The 23,561-nt window shown below is 46.3% G+C and overlaps 1 protein-coding gene across 1 annotated transcript in view; it reads right to left on the bottom strand.

The window, feature by feature from the left end:
* Nucleotides 1-23,561, bottom strand: part of LOC144822694 (ATP-dependent 6-phosphofructokinase, liver type) — a 312,409-nt gene that overhangs the window by 120,514 nt on the left and 168,334 nt on the right. Inside the window, exons 10-11 of the mRNA XM_078680480.1 lie at nucleotides 17,641-17,766; nucleotides 14,237-14,301 (exon numbers count right to left, since the gene is read on the bottom strand). Coding sequence (XP_078536606.1) covers nucleotides 14,237-14,301; nucleotides 17,641-17,766 — 191 coding nt within the window. The remainder of the gene's footprint in view (nucleotides 1-14,236; nucleotides 14,302-17,640; nucleotides 17,767-23,561) is intronic.

Below are 23,561 nucleotides of genomic sequence, written 5' to 3'. Positions count from 1 at the left end.
TGTATCCTGGCTGGACTGGGATACGCTAGAGCTGTAGATGTGTTTATGGTAGCTCCTAGATACTGATGAATGTGCGAAGGCTCTAGGTGCGACTTGGTGTAGTTTATGGTAAACCCTAAGTACTCCCACCTTCTCGAGCATCACCGTCATATTGGGAACCAGTCGTACTCCCCCTTCACCTGTCTCACCTAGACCCCCTCCTCATCTCACCTCCATTCATACCCTCCCATCTCCCAAACCCACTCCCAAACCCCTCACCTGCATGCTTGTTAACTGCCGCTCCGCTGCCCGACATGCCATAGAAATCTCTGAAACCATCCTTAGCGAATCCATCGACATCGCGTTCCTTACAGAATGGCTTAATGAACACTCTACTAGCATTCTTGACCTACTCTCACCCCCGGGCTACTCCATCATTAGGAAAGATAGACCCATCCGAAAAGGCGGTGGTGTAGCTATCATCTTCAAAGACGAACTACAGCTATCCCTTATCAATAACGCAGAATATGCCTCCTTTGAATACCTTGTAGCCGAACTCAAAATACAGGATTCCCCCCCCATCCGCCTTCACAATATATTGAATATGCTACTTACCAGTATGCATCTGTTCTTGGCATGTAGGGCTGCTAACATTCATATCTTAGCATTAGAGCGCCGCCTAGTGTTGGGTCCGGATGATCGCACATTGTTATCCTGGAAGAGTCTTCGAAGTATCCTGAGATAGGTGGCTCCTCCCCTGGACTACAGTGCGCATGGGCATCGGCTCCATCCCCAGATTGTTTTTCGCCATTGTGGCAGAAGATGGAGTGAAAAGTGTAAAGGATGTCCATGCTAATGACTGAATACAATAGTACATCTGCAGCTGCGACAGGCACCGGGGAGGAGGGTGGGCGATATGAATGTTAGCAGCCCTACATGCCAAGAACAGATGCATACTGGTAAGTAGCATATTCAGTTCGAGGCATGTGGGCTGCTAAATTCATATCTTAGCATAGAATACATAGCAGTCCCTCCATCAGCGGCGGTTGCCCGTGCCAGCTGCAGAAACCTGAAAAAGTGTCTTGAGAACAGCCTGCCCTACAGCAGCTTGCTGCTTGGAATGCACATCAACACAGTAGTGTTTTGTAAAGGTATGTGGTGTAACCCACGTGGCTGCTCTGCAAATGTCCTCTAAAGGAATGTTCCCTAGGAAAGCCATGGATGCCCCCAATTTGCGTGTGGAGTGCGCCCTTGGGGGTATCGTTAAAGTGCGCTTGGCCTTTTGATAACAGATTTGGATGCACTTAACAATCCACCTGGCTATTCCTGCTTTGGAAATAGGGTTGCCTTTGTGTTGTGGTGCGAAGGCAACAAAAAGTTGTTTTGTTTTCCTAAAGGGTTGTGTCCTGTCTATGTAGTACATCAACGCCCTCCGTACATCTAAGGTATGGAGCATTCTTTCCGCCACCGTTTGTGGGTTTTGGAAGAATGCCGGCAAGTCAATAGTTTGGTTGAGATGAAACTGTGACACCACCTTCGGAAGGAATTTGGGGTTAGTGCGTAGCACTACCCTATTTGGATGAATTTGAATGAAAGGCTCTTGGATTGTGAGCGCTTGTAGCTCACTAACCCGCCTCAGTGACGTAATAGCTATCAGGAAAGCTACTTTCCACGTTAGGAACTGGAGTTCACACGAGTGCAGTGGCTCAAATGGTGGTCCCATCAGTCTGGTGAGGACCACATTGAGGTTCCACACCGGAGCTGGTGGTGTTCTTGGGGGAATGACTCGTTTCAGACCTTCAAGGAAAGCTTTAATGGCAGGCACCCTGAAGACAGAGAGATGCTGCCTGTTCTGAAGATAAGCTGCTATGGCGGATAGATGTATCCGAATGGAAGTGTACGCTAGATTGCACTTGTAAAGATACAACAGATAGCAAATGATGTTAGGGATAGATGCATCTAGCGGGTTGATGTCATTGGCTGTACAATAAATGACAAAGCGCTTCCATTTTGCAGCATAGCATGCTCTGGTAGTTGGCCTCCTTGCCTCCTTGATGATGTTCATGCATTCTGGAGGCAGGTTAAGGTATCCAAACTCTAGGACTTCAGGAGCCAGATCGCCAGGTTGAGCTGTTGCGGATCTGGATGCTGAATTTCTCCATGGTTCTGCGTCAAAAGTCTGGGCGTGAGGCGCAGTCTTTGATGCGGCACCACTGAGAGTTCGAGGAACGTGGTGTACCACGCTTGGCGCGCCCACGTTGGAGCAACCAGGATGAGAGTCATCGCGTGCTGCCTTAGCTTTCTTACCACCAGCGGTATCAGAGGGGCTGGCGGAAAAGCGTACGCAAATTTGCCTGACCAGTTCATCCATATCGCATTCCCCTGCGACTGTGGGTGAGGAAACCTGGCGGCAAAGTGTTGGCATTTTGCGTTTTCTTTTGTGGCAAACAGGTCTATCTCCGGATGACCCCACTGCTGGAAGTACGGGTGGAGTACAGATGGGTGTAACTCCCACTCGTGCATTTGATGGCTGTATCTGCTGAGCAGATCCGCCATCTGATTGTCCTTGCCCGGGAGGTGTTCTGCCATGAGGAAGATGTTCCTCTGAATGGCCCACCGCCACATGCCCTGAGCCAGATGAGACAGCTGTGGCGAGTGGGTGCCCCCCTGCTTTTGAATGTAGTACATCGCGGTCATGTTGTCCGTCCGGACTAACACTACCTTGTTGCACAGATGTACAATGAAGGACTTGAGTGCCATGAAGATTGCCATCAGTTCCAGATAGTTGATGTGCATCTTCTGTTGCTGCGTCGTCCATAGTCCCTGCACTGTGTAAGTGAGCAGATGAGCTCCCCATCCCTGGAGAGATGCGTCCGTTGTCAGGATAATCTGTGGCACGGGCTCCTGGAACAGTCGGCCCGTGCAAAGGTTGTGTGGAGTCCACCAATGCAGAGAGTCGTATGCCCGACTGGTAACCAACACTAGGTCTGTTAATTGTCCTTGAGCCTGTGTCCACTGATTTGCTAAGCACTCCTGGAGCGGGCGCATATGTAACCGTGCGTGAGGGACTATGAAGATGCAGGAGGCCATCATGCCTATCAACTGCATGAACACTCTCGCTGGAAGCGAGTGTTGTGGTCTGAATTTCTGGATTAGAGACTGCATGCTGTCTATCCTGACTTGGTTTGGTTGAGCCATGGCCGTCAGGGTATTGATCGTCGCACCTAGAAACTGCCGGACATGTGCCGGCTGAAGATGCGACTTTGGGTAGTTCAACAAGAAACCTAGATTGTGAAGGAGGTGAATGGTAGTCGACATGTCCGCGGCGCACTGTTGTTCCGACTTGGCTTGAACGAGCCAGTCGTCCAGGTAGGGGTAGACATGGATGTTCTGCCTCCTGAGGTGCGCTGCTACTGTCGCCAGACACTTGGTAAACACCCTTGGGGCTGTGGTGACTCCGAAGGGTAGGACCTTGAACTGGTAATGCTTGCCTTGGATAGTGAACCTGAGGTATTTCCTGTGGGACGGGTGTAGTGGAATGTGGAAATAAGCATCCTTGAGATCTAAGGTTGCTAAGAAGTCCCCTTGGTTTAACAAGGGAAGAATCTGTTGCAGTGTAAGCATATGGAAATGTTCTGACAGTATATACAGGTTGAGGGGACGTAGATCTAGAATGGGTCTGAGAGATCCGTCCTTCTTTGGAATAAGGAAGTAAAGGGAATATACCCCTGTGCCTTCCTGTCCCACTGGCACGAGCTTGATTGCGCCTTTTTGCAGCATCGCCACTACTTCCTGCTGCAATAAGTGCAAGTGCTCTGCGGACATAGGCCTTTGCCTTGGTGGAATGTTGGGTGGAGTGGATTTCAACTCTAGACAATAACCGTACTGGACTAGTTGTCGCACCCACCTGTCTGTGGTGATGTTTCTCCAGACGGGCAGGAACTGCTGCAGTCTCCCCCCGACAGGTGTCAAGTGGTCGGGGGGTAGTGACAGAGAGTCACTGTTTGCTTGGGGTAGAGGAGCGGGAGTTGTTGTTCCCTCTGCCGCGTCCTCTGGTGCTGTTTCCTCGGTAACCCCCCTTGTTCTGTTTGGTGTACGAGGATTGTGCTCCACCTCTAGAGAATTGCGATTGTTGATCCATCTGTCCTCTGGTGACTCCACGCGCACCTGAGCGACGAAAATTATTGCCACGAAACTGTTGTGACTGTAGGGCCCCCATTGACTTAGCAGTTTCGGTGTCTTTTTTAATTTTTTCTAGGGTGGTGTCAACATCTGGACCAAACAGTCTATCAGGATTGACTGGCTGATTAAGTATGGTTGTCTGGATATCTGGTTTAAACCCCGATATGCGGAGCCAAGCTTGTCGTCTTAGCATGACGCTAGTGTTGATAGCCCTAGCTGCTGTGTCTGCGGCGTCAAGTGCACACTTGATGGCTGCGTTGGAGATCAGTTTTCCCTCCTCTATAAGCAGTTTGGTGCCCTCTTGAAACTGCGGAGGCAGGTGTTGTATAATCTGCTCTAGGGTGTCGTAATGCGCCCTATCGTAACGTGCTAAGAGTGCTTGTGTATTTGCAATACGCCAAAAATTGGCAGCTTGTGCAGCTACTCTTTTGCTTCCTGCCTCTAGCACCTTGGACTCTTTGTCCGGGGGAGGAGCTTCACCCGTCGTCTGGGAGTTGGCCCGTTTCCTGGCATTTGCGACCACAAGAGAGTCCAGTGGCAACTGTCCCCGAATGTATGCAGGGTCTGCAGGTGCTGGTCTGTACTTTTTTTCGATACGTGGATTGACCACTCTCGCTCTGGTAGGCTCTTTAAAGATGTCCGCAGCATGCTTGAGGACCCCTTTGAGCATAGGCAGCGTCTTCACTGATCTTTCAGAGACTGAAAAAGTGTCAAATAGAAAGTCTTCTTCAACTGGGTCAGCATGCATGTCCACATCATGATTAGCAGCTGCCCTCTCAATGAGTGCATGAAAACCTGCAGAGTCCTCTGTTGGGGATGCACGTGCACTGAAAGGCTGTGGGTCTTGCCCCACACTTTGGGTGCCTTGGTCACCAATGTCATCATATGAATCTGGCTGTGCATCTGGTTCATTGATGGGGAAGGTGTATTGGTCATCCTCATCATATCCCTCACCCTCAGAGTGATCTGGTGAGGGTGTAGGGCTCCTCCTTGGAGGAGGCTGGATAGGTTCTATGAGGCTTGAAGCGTCTTGAGGAAGCCTTTTCTTCTTCAGGGGGATGACATAGGAGTCCACTGGCTCTGAAGTGATCCTCCTCTTGTAAAGGGTCAATTTGCCTGTGTCGGCGTCGATAAAACGCTCAGAATCCTCTTCTGAGTTGAGTACCCGACTTGAAAGTGCCCCTGCCGTTGAAGAATCCGACTTCTTTGGCGTCGATTTCGTTGAAAAGGCCTTCGGCGCCTCTTTTGGTGGCAGAAGGAAAAGAAGTTTACTCGCAGGCTTTGCCGGAGTGTGTGGCGATGGCATCGGAGCCGACGTAGCAGCGGCCTTCTCCCTGATTCTCTGTAGTGAAGAGGCGATGAGGGACGCTTCACTTGCAGTGGCCTTTTGCGCCGACGAGGATGGCTTGACTTTCCCCTCGGATCCGACGTCTTGGCCCTTCTGAGTCTTGGACGAAGATGCTGCCGCCGCCGACCCAGAGTCCTTGGACCGATGCGCAGATGTGCCAGCCTTCGATCCGTGTGCTTGTGTCGCCTCCGTGTCCACCACGCGTCCGACTAACGAAGTCCCAGTCAGAACCGGAGCCGTGCCGCTGGCTTTGGCGTGCTTGGACGGTGTCGCAGCGGTTGACCCGTGCCGACCACCCTTCTTAGAGGATCCCTCCTCTGGCGCCGACTTCGACCCCGTGGAATCGACCGATTTCTTCGACTTCTGTGGACCGGAGGCCGACGGAGTCGATGAAGTAGCCGGTGCGGTAGCTTCTATAGGTACGGCCGCCATTTTAGGGACGCTCGAGTCCATAAGTTTCGGTTTCGTTTTCGGGTCGGCCATTTTAGGTGTTGTCGATACCGTAGGTTTCGGTTTCGGTTTCGAAACGTGCTGCGCAGCAAGTGTGTCCGTGGCCGGGCCTGAAGGCGGGGCCGTGGCTTGCGGTACGGGGTCTTGGGTAAGGCCAACAGGCGATCCCGTGACCCGATCGTGATCTTCGTAACCTTCGGGGCATAGCTCGTCCCCTGAGCTATCTTCCGCGGCCCCATAAATCTCTTCGACGTCCCCTACCTCGTCGACGTATTCAAGGCCTTGACCCACGACTCCGTCGTCGTCTACCGGATCCGCCTCGACCTCCGTCTCGGGCGGGGAGATTTGGAGATGATGACTCTGGTCCTCCTCTTCTTGGTCGCCGAAAATGTTTTCCGGATCCGGGGCTGCTTGTCTGGCTTCCAGGCGCACCGCGCGCCGAAGCTTGAGAGTCTTCTTAGACCTGAATTGTGCGCAGGCCTTGCACTTTCCGTCGTCATGGTCTGGTGAAAGGCATTTGTTACAGACGGGGTGCAAATCTATATGTGGGTATTTGGACCCACAGAGCGGACAGAACTTAAACGGACTCCGCTCCATGTTGGAAAGTTGCAGTCGTGTCGCGATGAGAAGGCCTCGATGTCCGAAGAGTGAAAAAACACCGCTGAATCCGACTCCAAGAGACGGAAGAACTCGAGACCGTGCGCAAACAATACCGACGCTATGAAAACAAGGCCTTTTGGCCTTAAAAAGTTAGTTTTTCTCGGTTCCGACAGAGAGAGGTCGAGACCGCATCCGAACCCAATGGCGGAAAAAAACAATCTGGGGATGGAGCCGATGCCCATGCGCACTGTAGTCCAGGGGAGGAGCCACCTATCTCAGGATACTTCGAAGACTCTTCCAGGACAACAATGTGCGATCATCCGGACCCAACACTAGGCGGCGATCTAATGCTAAGATATGAATTTAGCAGCCCACATGCCTCAAACATAATCTGCCTGGAAATCACTACCCATTCATCGACGAGCTATCTAACCTTCTTACGCAATCCTCAATTTCCAAATCTAAAAACATCTTCCTGGGAGACTTTAACCTCCATTGGAATGATACTAAAGATCCCTCAATCTCCCTCCTGTATGACCTTCTCGAAATTAATGACCTCAAACAAATCTGTCAGTCACCAACCCATTCCAAAGGAGCCACCCTTGACGCTATCATTACCAGCAAAGATCTAGCCCTCCTATCTAACATCATTCCGATTGACTGGTCCGACCATCACCTTATCCTGTTCTCCATAAACAACTCTGCCTCCACCCCTCCATCCAAAACTATTAAACCCATGAAACTGATCAGAAATCTCAGTCATATCCCTCCCGACTTACTTGAATCCAAACTTCAGGCCCAGCTTCTCGCTATCCCTCCTTCCCTCAACACGAACGAACTAACCAAACAATGTAACAGAGCTGTCACTGCTACCCTTGACCTACTAGCACCACTCAAACTCAAAAAACAAAGAAATATCCCCTCCAAATCATGGTTTAACACAGACCTAAACATTGAAAGACGTAAACTCAGACTGTTTGAAAGATTATGGAGACAGCACCACTCTCCTTCTAACCTGGCCAACCTCAGACTTGCTAGATCGTCCTACAAAAAACACATCTTTAGACAAAAAACTTCCTTCCTCAGATCACAACTAGATCGAGCTCAGAATAGGCCAAGAGAACTATTCAACATTGTGCGCAATCAAACTGCTTCCGCTCCCCCTGTCCCACTTGCCTCGAAGACTATATGTGAAGAAATAGCCCTCTTTTTTTCAGACAAAATTAAACTAATTGAGCAATCCTTCCTCTCTACAGCGATCCCTACCACCAATCCGAACACCTCTCTTAATATCCCACCCTCCATCAGAACTCCCCCTACACCCTCTACGGCCCATCATAACTCTGATCTCCCTTACCCCTCCTTGCCCCCAAATTTCCTGGACTCCAATCATCCTAACTCTCTTACTAAAAATAATGCCGCTTGGCTTAACTTCCAGCCAGTCACGGAAAGAGACGTCTTTAACATCATTTCCAAACTCAAGCCTTCCTCCCACACCAAAGACCCTCTTCCATCCAAACTTGTCCAAAACCTCAAACATATCATCACCCCTACCTGGACCTCTATTATCAACAGCTCCCTTGCCACCGGTTGTGTCCCCAACTCATTGCAACTAGGCCAAATCACCCCCATTATCAAAAATCCTTTGGCAGACCCAAACGACCTCAATAACCTTCGTCCAATCTCCAACCTTCCCCTTCTTTCTAAAGCCCTGGAAAAATGTGTTCTTCTCCAACTAGAGAGACACATTGAACACTTTAACTTACTAGACCCCTTCCAATCTGGCTTTAGGAAAGGATGCAGCACTGAAACCGCCATGCTAAACATTGTTGATGACATCCACCACTCACTCGACAATGGTGAATCTAGCCTTCTGATCCTCCTTGATCTCTCTGCAGCGTTTGATACTGTTAACCACTCTACTCTACTCAATGTTCTTAGAGATCGATTCGGCCTAAATGGTATGACACACAAATGGTTCGTCTCATACCTACAACACCGTTCTCAACAAATCAAAATCCAAAATTGCCTATCTAACCCTACCTCCATCTCCTTAGGAGTTCCGCAAGGATCCATCCTCTCTCCCTCTCTCTTTAACCTTTTCATGGAACCCCTCACACTCATTCTTAAACAAGCCGGGATCAACTACCATCTCTATGCCGATGACACCCAACTCTATTATAAGATTAAAACCCATGCGGACATCCTTCACCTCAACAACACTCTCATCAAGATTCAAGCCTGGTTCCACACTAACCACCTCAAACTCAACCCTAAAAAAACTGAAATAATTCTTTTTTCCCCTAAAAACAACCAGCTCCCTATTCAGAATTGGATCTCTGACCTTAATGCCCTCAACTGCTCCTTATCTTTGTCCTCCTCAGTCAAATCACTAGGTATCTCACTTGACGACCTCCTAACCCTCAAGACACACATCAATAATTCTGCCAAAGGAGCCCTCTTCACTCTCCGCCACCTTAAGAAAATCAAGCCCTTCATCCCTATCGATGATTTCAAACTAGCAGTCCAATTCCTTGTTCTTTCTCGCATCGACTATGGCAATGCCATTCTCACCGGAATTCCCAAGATCCACCTCGCACCGCTTAAATCTGTGCTGTACCTTGCAGCTAGGCTTACCTCTGACTGGAAGCGATTCGACCACATCTCCCCTACCCTTAAAATCCTTAAATGGCTCCCCATTGAAGGTAGATCCACGTACAAAACAGCCTGCATTACACACAAAATTCTCCATCAGAATACAACGACCTACCTCGCTAACAAACTCACAAAAGCCGGTTGCTCCCGTTCCTTGAGAAGCACAAACACCTTCCTTCTTATCCCCCCCCCTTCAAAAAAAAGAAAACCACCCAGTCTCTGTCCTTTTCAGGCAACGCTCCATGCATTTGGAATGCCCTTCCAACTGACCTTCGTTGCAACCCTTCCTACCCTTGCTTCTAAAAAGAACTCAAACTACATCTCCTCAATAAATATTGGGGACCATAATCCATATCTGCTATCTTCCACTGGCCACTTCTGTCCGACCTCAGATACATCTGCCTCCCTTCTTTTCAGCCTTACTTCGCCCTTCCTCCTCGTCACTTCCACCTCCCTGTTTACCACCTTCACTCCACCCTGCACCCCCCCCTTCCCTTGTCCTCCGTCTGCCCTCATTTCTGACCCTACAGCTCTCGTCCTTACAAACCCAATTCTGACCACCAACCTCCCTATCCTCCTCTGCAATTTTCAATGTATGCCTGGTTATTTTTGATTATCACATCTCCCACTTTTCGGTGTTCTTATTTCCCATATTTATCATTTTGAAATATGTATGGCGGAGACTTATATGTTGTTTATACTCATTTATGCTATGTATGACCCATGTCTTACTGACCTTCTTGTCTCAAAAATGTAAAGCGCTCTGATACCCCTGGGTCCAGCCAGCGCTATATAAAACCTCTAAATAAATAAATAATAAATAAATAAGTCGTGCAATGTCTGAATTGTTTGCTTTGTGTGTTGGACACATTGACTGTATGATTTTGCTTTTAGGAGCCAGTCGTCTAGATAAGGGAAGACATGTATCTGTTGTCGTCTGAGATGTGCCGCTACTACTGCTAAGCACTTTGTGAACACTCGTGGTGCTGTTGTGACCCCGAATGGAAGGACTTTGAATTGATAGTGCTGTCCTTGTATGACAAACCTTAGATACTTCCTGTGAGCAGGATGTATAGGAATGTGAAAGTAGGCGTCCTTTAGGTCTAGTGTTGAAAGAAAATCGCCTTGTTGTAGTAGTGGGAGTACTTGCTGCAGAGTGATCATGTGGAAATGATCTGATTGTATGTAATGGTTTAGGGGCCTGAGGTCGAGAATTGGTTGTAGTGTCCCGTCCTTCTTGGGAATTAGGAATTACAAGGAGTAAACTCCTGTTCCCTGTTCCTCTAAAGGAACTACTTGAATAGCATCCTTTTGTAGAAATGCTAGAACTTCCTGTTGAAGCAGAGTCATTTTTATTTATTTTATTTTGAAAGTTTTATATAGCGCGAACAAGATCTTTGCAGATATCAGAGCGCTTTACAGACGAAGGGTACAACATGTGCGTAAATAACAATTGGGGTGGGGAAGGTACATGTGGGAGCATAGACAGCCAGATACATCAATAGTGATACAAGTACAAATAAGTAGTAGCGTAAACAATCAGGTAGGTCAATAACACGAGTCATACAAAAATGCAAAACGATCAGTAGAACTGAATGGTACAGCGTCTGTAAATATCATCCCCAGTAATAATTCAAATGTATTTAGCCATGAGGATAGCTTTTACTTCTTTCTTAAAGAGTATGGTAGAGGAGATGAGCCTGGTTTCAGGGGGGAGTGAGTTCCAGATCCTGGGTGCCATTCCTGAGAAGGAGCCTTTATAGGTTTTTTCCTTGCGGAATCTTTGGGGCTTTAGCAAGAGATTGTTTGTGCCTCTAGTGTTTCTGGAGCCTCCAGAAATCGTCAGCTTCTGAGCTAGGTATCCGGGTGATATGGTCTGTGGACATTGGACACTGCCTGGGTGGTATGTTTGGGGGGATTGCTATGAGTTCTAGGCAGTAGCCATGTTGGATAATTTGTCTTACCCACCTGTCTGTTGTGATGGAATTCCAGACAGGTAGGAACTGTGATAATCTGCCCCCCACAGGGGTGGAATGCTGTAGGGGGGCAGAGGGAAGTCACTGTCTGGGAGTGGAAGAGGAGCAGTTGTTGTTATTACCTCTACCTCTTCCCTTGTTATTATTGCCTCTGTATCCTTCTCTGAAGTAGCCTTTGTTAGAGGAGGTATGCGTGTTTGTTTTAAAAGATGACGTTGTATCTGCGCCGGTTTGCTTAGAGCCTCCTCTATAAAAGGAGCGGCGAAAATAACTTCTAGTCTGTGTGGATTGTAATGCACCCATAGACTTAGCTGTGTCTGTGTCTTTTTTCATCTTTTCTAGTGTGTTGTCTACTTCCGGCCCGAACAATTGGTTTTGATTGAAGGGCTGGTTCAAGATGGTGGTTTGTACCTCTGTTTTAAACCCTGAAATGCGTAACCACGCATGTCGTCTGAGTAGAACACTAGTATTGACTGCTCTGGATGCTGTGTCAGCTACATCTAGTGCACATTTAATTGAGGCGTTGGATATTAATTTGCCTTCTTGTATGAGCTCTGTTGCCTGATCTTTGTATTGATCTGGGAGGTTCTCCATCAGTTTTTCTAATTGGTCGTAGTTAGCCCTGTCATAGCGTGAGAGCAGGGCTTGTGTATTTGCTATGCGCCATATGTTCGCTGTTTCCCTGACGCATCAATAACTTTAGATTCTTTGTCAGGCGGGGGCGTGTCACCAGAAGTCTGGGAATTGGCTCTTTTTCGTGCCTTAGACACTATTAAAGAGTCTAGTGGCAGATATCCCTTAATATAGACTGTATCAGATGGTGCTGGTCTATATTTCTTTTCTATTCTTGGATTTAATACCCTACAGCGTACTGGGTCTTTAAATATTTCTGGAGCATGTTTAATGACTCCTTTGATCATGGGTAGTATTTGCGTAGACCTTTGTGACTGCTCAAATGTATCCAGTAAAAAATCCTCATCGATGACATTCAGAGTGCATTGAAACCCAGTGGTAAAGGGCTGCTCTATTTAATAGATGATTAAACCCAATACTATCCTCTGGAGGGGAAGGTTTTGTTGGGTAGGACTGAGGATCAGGAATGTCGGGCACATTGTGTGGTGGGAAGCCATATATGTCGTCCTCTTTAGGATATTCTGGATTGAAATCTTCATCTAAAGGGTATTCTTGTGGCTCTGGTATGTCATCCCCCCCACCTAGATCATACTCTTCGTCAGTGTGGTGTGATGATGCAGGAGATTGAACAGGCAAAACTGTAGGTTCAATGTAAGGAGGGATAGGAGAGGAAGAAGGTGAAGGAGAGGAAGGGTGCATTGGAGAAGTTGCACAGTCCTTCTTTTTGGCAGGAACCACAGGTAGAAGTGGTGTGTCTGCTGGTCTCTTCTTGTAAGGAATAGCCTCCACATGTCCAGTCTTTGGATTGATATGGACTTTTCTTTGTTTAGGATCTGGTCTAAACAGTTCTTCCTCCTTTACAACTACAACCTTCTTCGGCGTCGATTTGTTCGGTGCCGATAGGGGTTGTTTTGTGTGTTTTGCTGTAGGAGGCGTTAGAGTCCCTTGGTAGGAGTCTTTGGTACCGCGGTTGGAGATTTTGGAGTGGAGACAGGTCTCGTTGGCCTTGCGGCGTCGGACTCTGGCTTTCCATCTTTATTTTTGGAACCGGAAGGCTTTGGAGTTGGAACTCTTTTCGGATTCGGTACAGTCTTCGGCACCGATGCATCTTTTGGTTTGGGTGCCGAAGGCTCTTTGTCTTTGGGCACCGAAGGGCGTTTTGGCTTCGGTGTTGAAGAATCCTTCGGTGCCGAAGGATGTGTGTGCTTCGGTGCCAATGGAGGAGGTGGAATTGGCACATGTGGTTTTGTCGGTGCTGAGGCACCGGAAGGCGTAGTCGTTTTCCTCGGAGCCGAGCCCGAAGACGGGGCGTCGGAGGGGGTATTTCAGTCTCGACTGGGCCCCATGGGCGGAGTGCTGACCGTTGCCTTTGGTTTGGGTAGTGTCTGTTGTGCAGGGGCAGGGGTACTCACGGGTTGTCGAGATGGAATCGAGTCGTCCGAGTCCTCTGCCCCCGATATGATCTGGAGATCAGGCGAGTCTTCCTCGGCGACGAGTAGAGCCTCGTCCTCGGAGATGTCCTCGAGTGGATCCTCGTCCTCAGAGACGTCTTCTTCGATGATTTCCTCCTCAAAGATGGCCTCCGGTGCTGGTGGTGATCTCCTCATCTCGTGTCGACACGCCCTCCGATCCTGAATGGTCTTCTTCGATCGGAAAGATGCACAAGCTGTGCAGGTCGCCTCATCGTGTTCCGGCGATAGACAGAGGTTGCACACCTCGTGATGGTCGCTATGAAGAAACTTTGCTCGACATACCGGGCATCTCTTGAATGGAGTTCTGTCCATGAGGCGTAGGCCGTACGGCGCCGATAGGCCCAACTGCCCGCTCGACACATCGGAATGTAGCTGTTGTCGAAAGTAGTTTATTCGATGTCAATGATGTTTGTATAAAGTTTTTGCGCTTCGAAGTTGCTGAAAAGTCTTTTCTAGCCGGAGCGGAAAACTTTCATCCGAACCCAGTGGCGGAAAAAAACAATCTAAGGATGGAGTCGATGCCCATGCGCAGTATTGTCCAAGGGAGGAGTCACCTATCTCGTGACTACAAAGACTTCTTCCAAGAAGACAACAACCTGCAATCATCCGAGCCCAACACCAGGTGGCGATCTAATGCACAGTATACGATCTGCAGCTCAAATGCCGCGAACATAGAGTTACATTTGAAGTGACAGCATTCGGAATTAAAAATGCTTACATTACCATTAATCCATTACCCTAGTGAATGTACTTGTTAAAGGTTGATACTATATGTTGGACAGTGCCAAACAAAACTATTAATTTTTGTACAATTCAAAACAGGGAAACCCTCTCAGATTCCATATATATTTTTACAATTTCCTAGAAATCCATTAAAAGGGCTCACCATTGACATGTCTGGCATTTTCTTATATTTTAAGACTTGGAAACTTGGCACATACCTTCCTCGCAATTGAATAGCTTCGTCAAACCTTTTTTCATCCATTGCTTTTTGAACATCTTTGGTCTGAAATAGAATTAAATAAGTAACATCTAAGATTGCAACAGTACATAATATTGAAAACGTAAAAGCATTTGAAACACATTAGCCAGTGTGGACTTTACATTTTCGCTTACATTTTTTCAAAGGAAACAATTTACTTTTCATTGAATAAAAACAACATCAAAAACGTTGCTTTATAAAAATTAAGTACATGTTATTCTATTAAATATTGTACCAACATAAGAAACAGAAATCATAATGCAAAAATGTACTAAAGGTACGAGCCATTAGGCATGCAAACAGCAGGCTTGGGTTAAGACATCTCAACATCCAAAGCAGCTTCAAGCATCAGTAAAGGAAATGGTTATCCAGATAAGGCAAAACAGTGCTCTTAAGGGAAAGCAGGAAAAATATGGCATGTGTTCCGAAACCCAACTCTCCCAGCATTTTTCCATTGACTGGGTAACACATGCCTGGTAAAATCCAATTCATGCTGGGATTATAATCCATATCCTTTTGTATCATGGATACTCACAAAAAGCAATCTTCATCTAAGACATAAGGACAGCGCATCAGGAGCTAGGATGATTGGTTCCTTCCACGAATAAGGCTCTTCTTGAGAATCCTATGCACAAAGTAAATGACTAAAGAGGAGTCAAGCACAGGATCTTTTCGATGCACTTTCTACATACCACAGGATATTCCTTTAGTTTGACTCTCATTTAGCAATCTAACTAATTGTACACCCTCATTCCTTTAGGTAATATCGTCATCTACAATGTTTAAATATGTTTCTGTTTCAATGGGCAGCCCTAATAATTAGGGGTGACCATAACAGAATCCAAATCAATTATTTTTCCCCATAATTCGGCACCAGCTATGATGTGTTACTTTGTATCACTAGAATAATAGTTCAATGATGATGGAATGTCATTCAATCATTGAGAAAAATTGATTATGTGATGCTGCCTGGCTAGCAGGCTGTATTGTATTACTCCTGCCAGAAGCTAATCAATTTAAGTTTTCCTTGTGGAAAAAGCTCATAGGTTACTAAGTTCCAAACTGAAGCCTTGGGGCAAACCCTGGTCTATTATCATAAAACTGCTGAACTACAGGAACCTTGACTTCAATCTCATGGCTGCTAGAGTTTGGAGACTTGCTTATGATATTCTGAAAGTATTTATCCTGACTTTACAATTGTGATGCAGCAGGCATATAAACATGTTGGTCCTGTAAAGGAGATGCTAAGAGAGAAAAGGTTGGGTATACCATGCTGCCCTCAGCTAAGCTTAAAATAGTAGTTCAGGACATATCTCACTTCCTCACTACTGCAGCTGAAGCTCTTGAATTTGCTGAAAAGCAGAACTGAGAGAACAGGCATCTATTCCTCTGTTGCATGCTGTTCTCCTGGATATGTTCATACAGTGACGAAAAGCTGCTGGCCGGGGCTTCACATGTGTTATTCCCCTGAGCTAGATGTGGAGGGCAGGATGATAATATATTATGACATTTGCTCAGTGTTCTCTGTGAGCTTGACTTTGTTTTCTACGGTTACTGGATTTGCCTGGCATGAGCTAGCCTGTCGTGTCTGTAGTCTGTAACCCATATCATGTGTGGAAATACTCCTCAGGTATTGAATCATGGCAGGGCAGGGTGACCCCCCCACCACCACCAGCCCTGTTGAAGGCATTGCTTTGATGTATGTTAGGATCTGAAATAATGGCACTAAGACGAACTGCAGGCACAGTAGTCGTATGGGAACTTTTGTTCCCTTCTTGTGTGATGGAGCTCGGGCTTTGTCAGAGGACAGGACGCACTTCCAGCCCACAGGGCCACTGGTAGTGCTTGACCAAGAGGGAAATTACCTCAGTGTACAGACTTAAAATGCTTATTACATGTCATGATCGTCAACATGTTAGTAGTAAGAAGAGTATTGCTAAACATTTACTATTGATCAGTGTCGTTCGAGCTCCATTCAATGAGATTCAGCCTATCCACACAACATTACTGCATGGTGCAGGCTGAAAGAATCCACATGGAGACCCTTTGCTCTCTATTTTTCCACTCTTAAGAATTCAGGGACTTTGGAAAGTAAATTTAGAGAATTGGAGGAAGTTTGAATCAAGCACCTTGATGATCTAAACAACAATGCAGATTTTCTAATTTCAAATCAGCTCAAACTGAGAGTCACAGCATCACAGTAACTACCTCTTATTAATATTTTCACTGGTATAATTTGTTAAAAGAGGAAATACATAATTTCCCAAAGTTTCCTGAAGAACCCAAGTTGGTGTACCGCATTCTGTCCTTGGACCAACCCAAACTCATGGTGTTCAATATGTATGTAGTCATGATGGGATGTGGGCGACAGTAAGTTTGTGGTTTCTCTAATGTGGAACTTGGTTATGTGTGTTATTAGACCAGCAGTGGACCAAGGCTTGCTTGCACACTAAGAAGTTGTCTTTAAATTATAAGCATAAGTTGCTACATTTGCGTTTTTTTTGCACCAGGTTTATGGGACTCTAGATGGATTCTACAATTCCTGGTGCATTTCCTAGGTGAACAGGGCAGGGTTTACACTTGGCATGGCTTCAATAACTTAATGCTGACGGGATATGGGAAAAGGGCTGGTTTGTGGGGTCCTTGAAGTACAGCTCTCCATCAAAAGGTTGTTCCTTTACTACGCTACAAATATTGCTCAAGAACGGATTGCTTTGGGATGGCGTCAGGTTGTAATTCTCCATGTGCATAGACTCAGTCAGAACTAAATGGAAGACACCTACTGCATGTTGATTCTGCAGGTTGCTGGTCCTAAAAATATCTGGGCAGACTTTTCTGTATTTTTTTCTACAATACAATTCAGGCGCTAAAAGATTCCATTCAATGTGTATGATGTGCTTCCTGCTCCACCAGATAGGATTAGTCTAACATATGATTTAAGGGCTCTGATGCATTGTCTAGTCTGTTTGGTTTTGTGTTGAAAAGTACTTGAGTATTTCTGTTAATGCTTCTCAAAATTTAACACCAAAGCTTTTAAGTGACAGAAAAAAAGAATGATTTCGTTCTTCAAGTACCAACTTGAAAAGGAAGGCAAACCAGGCAAACTCTCATTATAATTGTTCAGCGTGTTCATACTTCTTCCTGGTACAATATTTTTAGGACGTCGGTGGATATTGAATCATCAGATGCGTGTTTGTGCGTTGCATTTGCGGAACATCTTCCCTCCCAAAACTTTAGGTCACAGTTAACAATTCTCAGCATATAGACTTTTGGGAATATTTATTCTTTAACTTTATTTGTAATATGTCCACCACTGGGATACACATGGATTGAAAAGTGAGTCCTATCTTTCAACATACTTACCACCTGAACACACTCCATTAGAGGCAGTCTAACAGACTGGTTCCCAGAGAGACTCACAACACATGCAGGTGTGTTAGGGGTTGCTTCCAACAATGCCATCACTGCTTCCATCCCCATTTTACTGCTCTGTAAAACGGAAAGAAAAAGGTATGTGAGATAATGACATTAAAAAGCATTATTGAAATGCACCTGTCAAACAGTCCATAAATAGGACTCCGACAACCCTGTACCTGAAATTTGAGCCTGACAAGGGACCAAATGCCATAAAAGCTCTGCTGTCTTGTGATAGAGGGGGGATGGAGATGGGTGAAGGGTATAAGACCGCTGAGTGTGTAAAGGGGGAGCTGTTCGGGGGTTACCAATTGGGCATTGAGGAACTTTATGTGTCTTTTTCTATTGTTTCATGGACTTTTCTAATTTTCTATAAAAAAAATTAAAATGTGTGCAAACCTAGCAGTTCATCAATAGTGCATTAGTTTGACACAAACAAATTAAGTGCAGCAATGCACAAATAATATATACCGGAGGAGTTACTTATCTGGAACAATAGTTTTGCAGCTGCTTGTACTCCGGCCATTTATTGTTGGGTCTCAAAAGTTCATATGTGATTTTTCAAACAAAATGTAGAATGGGTGCCATCTTTACAACGTATTTTAGTGGCCCATGCTTTTCTTCTGCAGTCCAAAGCGGAGGTCTTTAAGTTTCACTAATTTTATTAAAGAGCGGTTTTTTAAACAATGCCTCATGCATATATAATTCAGGATATCACCCCCACATTCAATTGAAATATTACCCACCTTGAGAGATTCACTGTGAACAAAGAAAATGTCTCCCTAAGCTCAGAATACATGAAGGAAGGAGGTGTAGGAAAAGGGAAGGACATACATGACTATGCATGACATACAACTTCCCTTGGGGGCCATTGCCAGTGACCTAGCACCCAGAACTATTTCTCTTGTACCCACCAGACCTACTAAAGAGCATCAAAATTCGTCCCTACCTAAGGAAGAGTGTAGTATGCCTTGTCAAGTTCAGTGTTTCCCCTTCTCCTTTGACAGAAAAGCTTCCCCTGCCTAAGCCTGTAAAAACACAGTCTGCCCTAGTATATGGCCCTGAGGTTCACTTGATGTCATAAAAGTCTCACACTACACAGAGAACAATATATTTTCACTTGCTGCAGTTGCTGTCGTCTGCTCACCATAAAGATCTCTATTGCCCATCAAATAAGATGACACTAAGGGCCCGATTCTGATGCGGGTTGGAAAGCATTCACACCCAGGGCCTGATTCTGATGCAGTTAGGAAGGCCTCCTAATGGCATTTGCTCCTTCCAAATAGCATCGGGAGCGACCCAGTGCCCAATTATGATGCGGTTAGGAACATGTGCTCCCATTGAAGTCAATGGGAGTCCAACCAAATCGCATCTGGAAGCATCCGGATGCATCGTACTTGGTCGGTTGAACTCTCCCGATCCGGAAACCATTTCCAACCCGATTCGGTCGGGAAGCATTTCCAACTCGCATCACAATCAGCCCCTAATTGTTAAGGGACCGAGTACATCAAAAAGAAGACCACACAGTTCCAAAACTAGTAGTTCAACTTTCCATATGACTGCAAATCAATCACTAGTACTCCAGGAAAGAGACCTTCCTATTCATTCCCTGTAGCCCTTCTGTTTTGGGACAGTACTTTTGTATGGACACTATGTCTACATCAATACAAGGGACTTTTTCCAAACACTCATAGTAGTATTTTGTCAATTTTTTAAGGCAGCCAAAGTCAAAAGGTACTTAATTTCCTTTATTCCCTGTCCCAGCCATCCAAAAGAAAAAAAATCCCATCTTTTTTGCTTTTTACTTTGCTTTCTTTGAGGGCCATCCTCAAACACCATATTTTTGCCTTGCTGCAGTTCTCTGGCCCAAGCACTGCACTGCTGCTCATGCAAAATGTTCTCACACACTTTTAAAATTATCTACACCGAGTCTACATGACTACGGTGAAACTGCGCAGTGTAGATCCGGGCCGGGCTGGCGCCTGCCCTAGGTGTGGGGAGGAGGGGGCGGACTTTATACATCTAGCCTGGTGGTGCCCGAGGTACAAAGATTCTGGGAGATGGTGGCGGAGCAGGTGAGGGTAGGTACAGGCCTACGGATCGAAGCCACCCTACTCCATTTGCCTGCTTGGGCAGGTTCCAAGACCTAAAATCCGCAAGATGGCATACAGATTGCTGCAACTGCTAGTAGAACTAGCGAGGCGTAGGATTGCCATTGTGTGGATGGGTAGGCATACTCCCTTGTTGACTGATTGGTGGCGGAACGTGCAAGAATGGTCGATTGCTGAAGAAGTACACATGAAGGTTAGCAGAAGAGATGATAAGCTGGCTTGGGATCTCAGGACTTGGAGAGCGCTCTGTAGGGACCTCCTGGCACTCGTTAGGACTGGGGGCCAGCGGAACGACTCAGCGGGGGGCTGGCAGTGGGTCGGAACAGGGGTCGCAGGGCTCCCCTGATGAACCCTCCCCCAGGCCAGGTTTTGAATTTTGAAAATATGAATGACTGGAAGTCGTCTGCCCTGTCTTTTGCCTTTTTTCCTTCATGGTCTGATCCTCCGTAACTGGTCACTTGCCGCCCGAACAATTTGCATCTATTGTGTTTTTATTGCAAAATAAAGGTTATAAAAACAAAAAAATAGTTCACGCACTTAGCATGATCAATCACATAAAAAGGTTATGTATGATTGATTCTGCTCAGGGGCCCTCCAGCGAAGCCAAAGTGCCTCCAGATTAAACTAAAATGACCTCTCCCTATTCTGGAATTATCCAGAAAACAGGTCAGCCAATCTGAAATTACTGGTTACATGCCAGAGACTTCTGAGTCTCCCGGGTCTCCGACTTGGCAACAAACTACCAGTACTGAGCCAGATGTGGAGTGCAGCGGGGTAAACTAGTGTGGCGTGGAGTGGCACAGGGTAGATTGCAGTGGCGTGGTGTGGAATAGAGTGGTATAGAGTGCAGTGGCATTTAGTGCAGTGGTGCAGAGTAGATTAGGGTGAATTGGAGTGGGTTGCAGTGGCGTAAAGCGAAGCGTTGCGGAGTAGAGTGGCGTAGAGTGTAGTGGCGTATAGTTCATTGGCAGAGAGTTCAGTATAGAGGCATAGAGTAGAGTGATGCAGAGTAGAGTGTAGTGGCATAGAGCGCAATGGTGCAGAGTAAAGTGGTTCAGGGTAGATTGCAGTGGTGTGATGCAGTGTGTAGTGGCTTACAGTGTAATGACAACCATTAGCGTAGAGTGGTGTAGAGTAGAGTGCAGTGGCATAGAGTACAGTGGCAGAAAGGGCAGTGTCACACAGTAGACTGTCGTAGAGTGCAGTGGTGTATAGTAGAGTACACGGAAGTGGAGTGCATTGGCATAGAGTTTTCCAGAGGAGAGAGGCATAGAGTACAGTGGTGCGGGGTAGAATAGAGCAGTGTAGAGTGCAGCGACAGAGTGCAACGGCGAACAATGTAGCAGTGTATAGTGCATTGGTGTATAGTGAAGTGGTGTATAGTATTGCATAGTGGAGTAAAGTGGCAAAGTGTGCAGTCGAGCAGAGTGCAGTGGAGTAGAGTAGCGCAGAGAGCAGTGGCGTAGATTTTTTCACATTAGAGTGGAGGGGTACCCAGTAGAGTACAGTGACGTAGAGTGCAGAGTAGATTAGAGTGGCGTAGAGTGGATTAGCATAGAGTGCACTAGCATGGAGTAAAGTACTAGAAAGACTTGACCAGTGTTGCCCCCATCATATGTGTAGCACATGAAAAATACAGGTACTTCAGAATTCTATCTGGATAGCTGGTCCCTATCTACTATTTTCCTGGCTGCAACAGTGTGTATGTAAAACGGTTTCTAATAAATAGTCCTCTACTTCGCTTATGTATTGCTACCATCAGAAACACTGGACACTTGTTAAGTCCTGACTGACTAGTAGAAATGAAAATTAGAGGGGAAGGCTTGCCCTTGGATAGTGGGTGTGGGGACGTGGAGGTGAATTTGGGACGTTTTGTCTTGTTTACGGTAGCAAAAAGCTCTATTTGTGGAAACCCCTACTTGTGGAAGTAAAGGAGGAGGACGTGGGGGTGAAGTTCCTACTCGTGGACTTGTTGCCTCATTCTGCTGAGGAGGTCGGCAAACTGGTTGCCCATCCCTGCGACGTGTTTGGCTAGCAGATGGATGTTGTGACATATTGCCCAATGCCAAATCGTCTGAGATAAGGTGATAACTGTAAAGTGCCCATGCCGTTTTTGTAAATAGTACATAGGTGTTATGTTGTCCATCCGGATCAAGACAACTTTGCCTACCAGGTGAGTTAGAAACGCTGTCAATGCTAAGTGAACAGCTAGAAGCTCAAGGTAGTTGATGCAGAGACTCTGGTATTTGGCATCCAAAAGACTGTTTCAACTGTTATTTGTTGATTGGGTTGAAACTGTTGTGACAGTATGTTAATATTTTGAATCCTGGTTGGATTTGGGTATGCTAAATCCAAGCGTGTGTGGAGTATGGCTCCCAAATACAGTTGAATTTGTAATTGTTGAAGGTGCGATTTTTGTATGTTGATGGTAAATCCCAGCCGATGGAGAGTAATCGGAGTGTGTTGTTGACACATGGGCAGTGTACTGGCTCTGAGAGGCCAGTCGTTCAGATATGGAAAGACCTGAATGTTTTGTCCGTGTAGATGTGCTGCTACTACTGCTAGACACTTGGTAAAACACCCATGGTGCTGTAGTGACTCCAAACGGAAGTACTTTTAATTGGTAATGCTTTCCAGTAACAACAAGTCTGAGGTATTTGCCATTAGCTAGTTGTATTGGAATGTGGGAGTAGGCATCCTCTAAGTCTAGTGCTGATAAAGTTGCCATGTTGAAGCAGTGGGATCATGTCCCGAAGAATGACCTTATGAAAGTGACACGAGGGAATGTAATGATATAATGGCCTGAGATCTAAGATAGGTCTTAGTGATTTCTCTTTTTTGTGGATTAGAAAGTATAGGGAGTACACTCCAAATCCTTTCTCTTGAAGAGGGGCAGGCTCTATGGCTCCTTTTAGTAACATAGCCTGCACTTCCTGTTTGAGCAGATTCTGATGCTCCATGGAGAGATTGTGTCTGAGGTGCACTGTTTGGAGGTGTGTTTATTAATTCCAGACAATAACCGTGTTGAATAATGACCAACACCCACTGATCTGATGTTCAATTTTGCAAAAGTGAGGGATAAATATTGTAATCTGCACCCAAGAGGTGTTAAATGATCTGGAGGAATTATAAGTGAGTCACAGTTTTGAGGGGGAGAGTGCAGATCATGTCGAGGCACCTCAACCCCAACCTTTGGAATTGTTGCCTCTATAGTACCCTCGTGAGGAGGAGGTTTGATGGATGTTGCCGCCTGTATGAGGAGGTGTACGCATCAGACGGTGCAGTTTTTTAACTGAATTTAATGGAGAAACAGCAAAAGGAATCAAATGAAGCAGGTGTTTGAAGCGCCCCATAGATTTAGCTACTTCAGTGTACTGTTTCATCTTCTTTAATGCTTGGTCCACTTGGGGACCAAAGAGATGCTCCTTATCAAAAGGTGCATTGGGTATTGTTCGTTGCACCGCCGACTTAAAACCAGATATACATAGCCAAGCATGTCTACGCAACAGTACACTGGTATTGTTGGCCCTGGCTGCCGTGTCTGCTGAATCTAGAGTACACCGGATAGAGTTGTTAGAAATTAACTTGCCCTCATTGACAATTTCACGTCACCTTTTCTTTAGGGTCCTCAGGGAAATGTTAGAGGAGTTCCTCCATCTCATCCCAATGTGCCCCATCGTATCGCGCCAACAAAGCTTGTGTGTTGGCAATCTGCCAGTGATTGGAGGACTGTGCTGCTACCTGAAGTGTCAATGAGTT

The sequence above is a fragment of the Lissotriton helveticus genome, chromosome 3_1, assembly GCF_964261635.1.
Source record: "Lissotriton helveticus chromosome 3_1, aLisHel1.1, whole genome shotgun sequence".
Classification (NCBI taxonomy): Eukaryota; Metazoa; Chordata; class Amphibia; order Caudata; family Salamandridae; genus Lissotriton; species Lissotriton helveticus.
The sequence above is the reverse complement of the archived record's forward strand: the minus strand, read 5'-3'. Positions and strand labels throughout refer to the sequence as shown.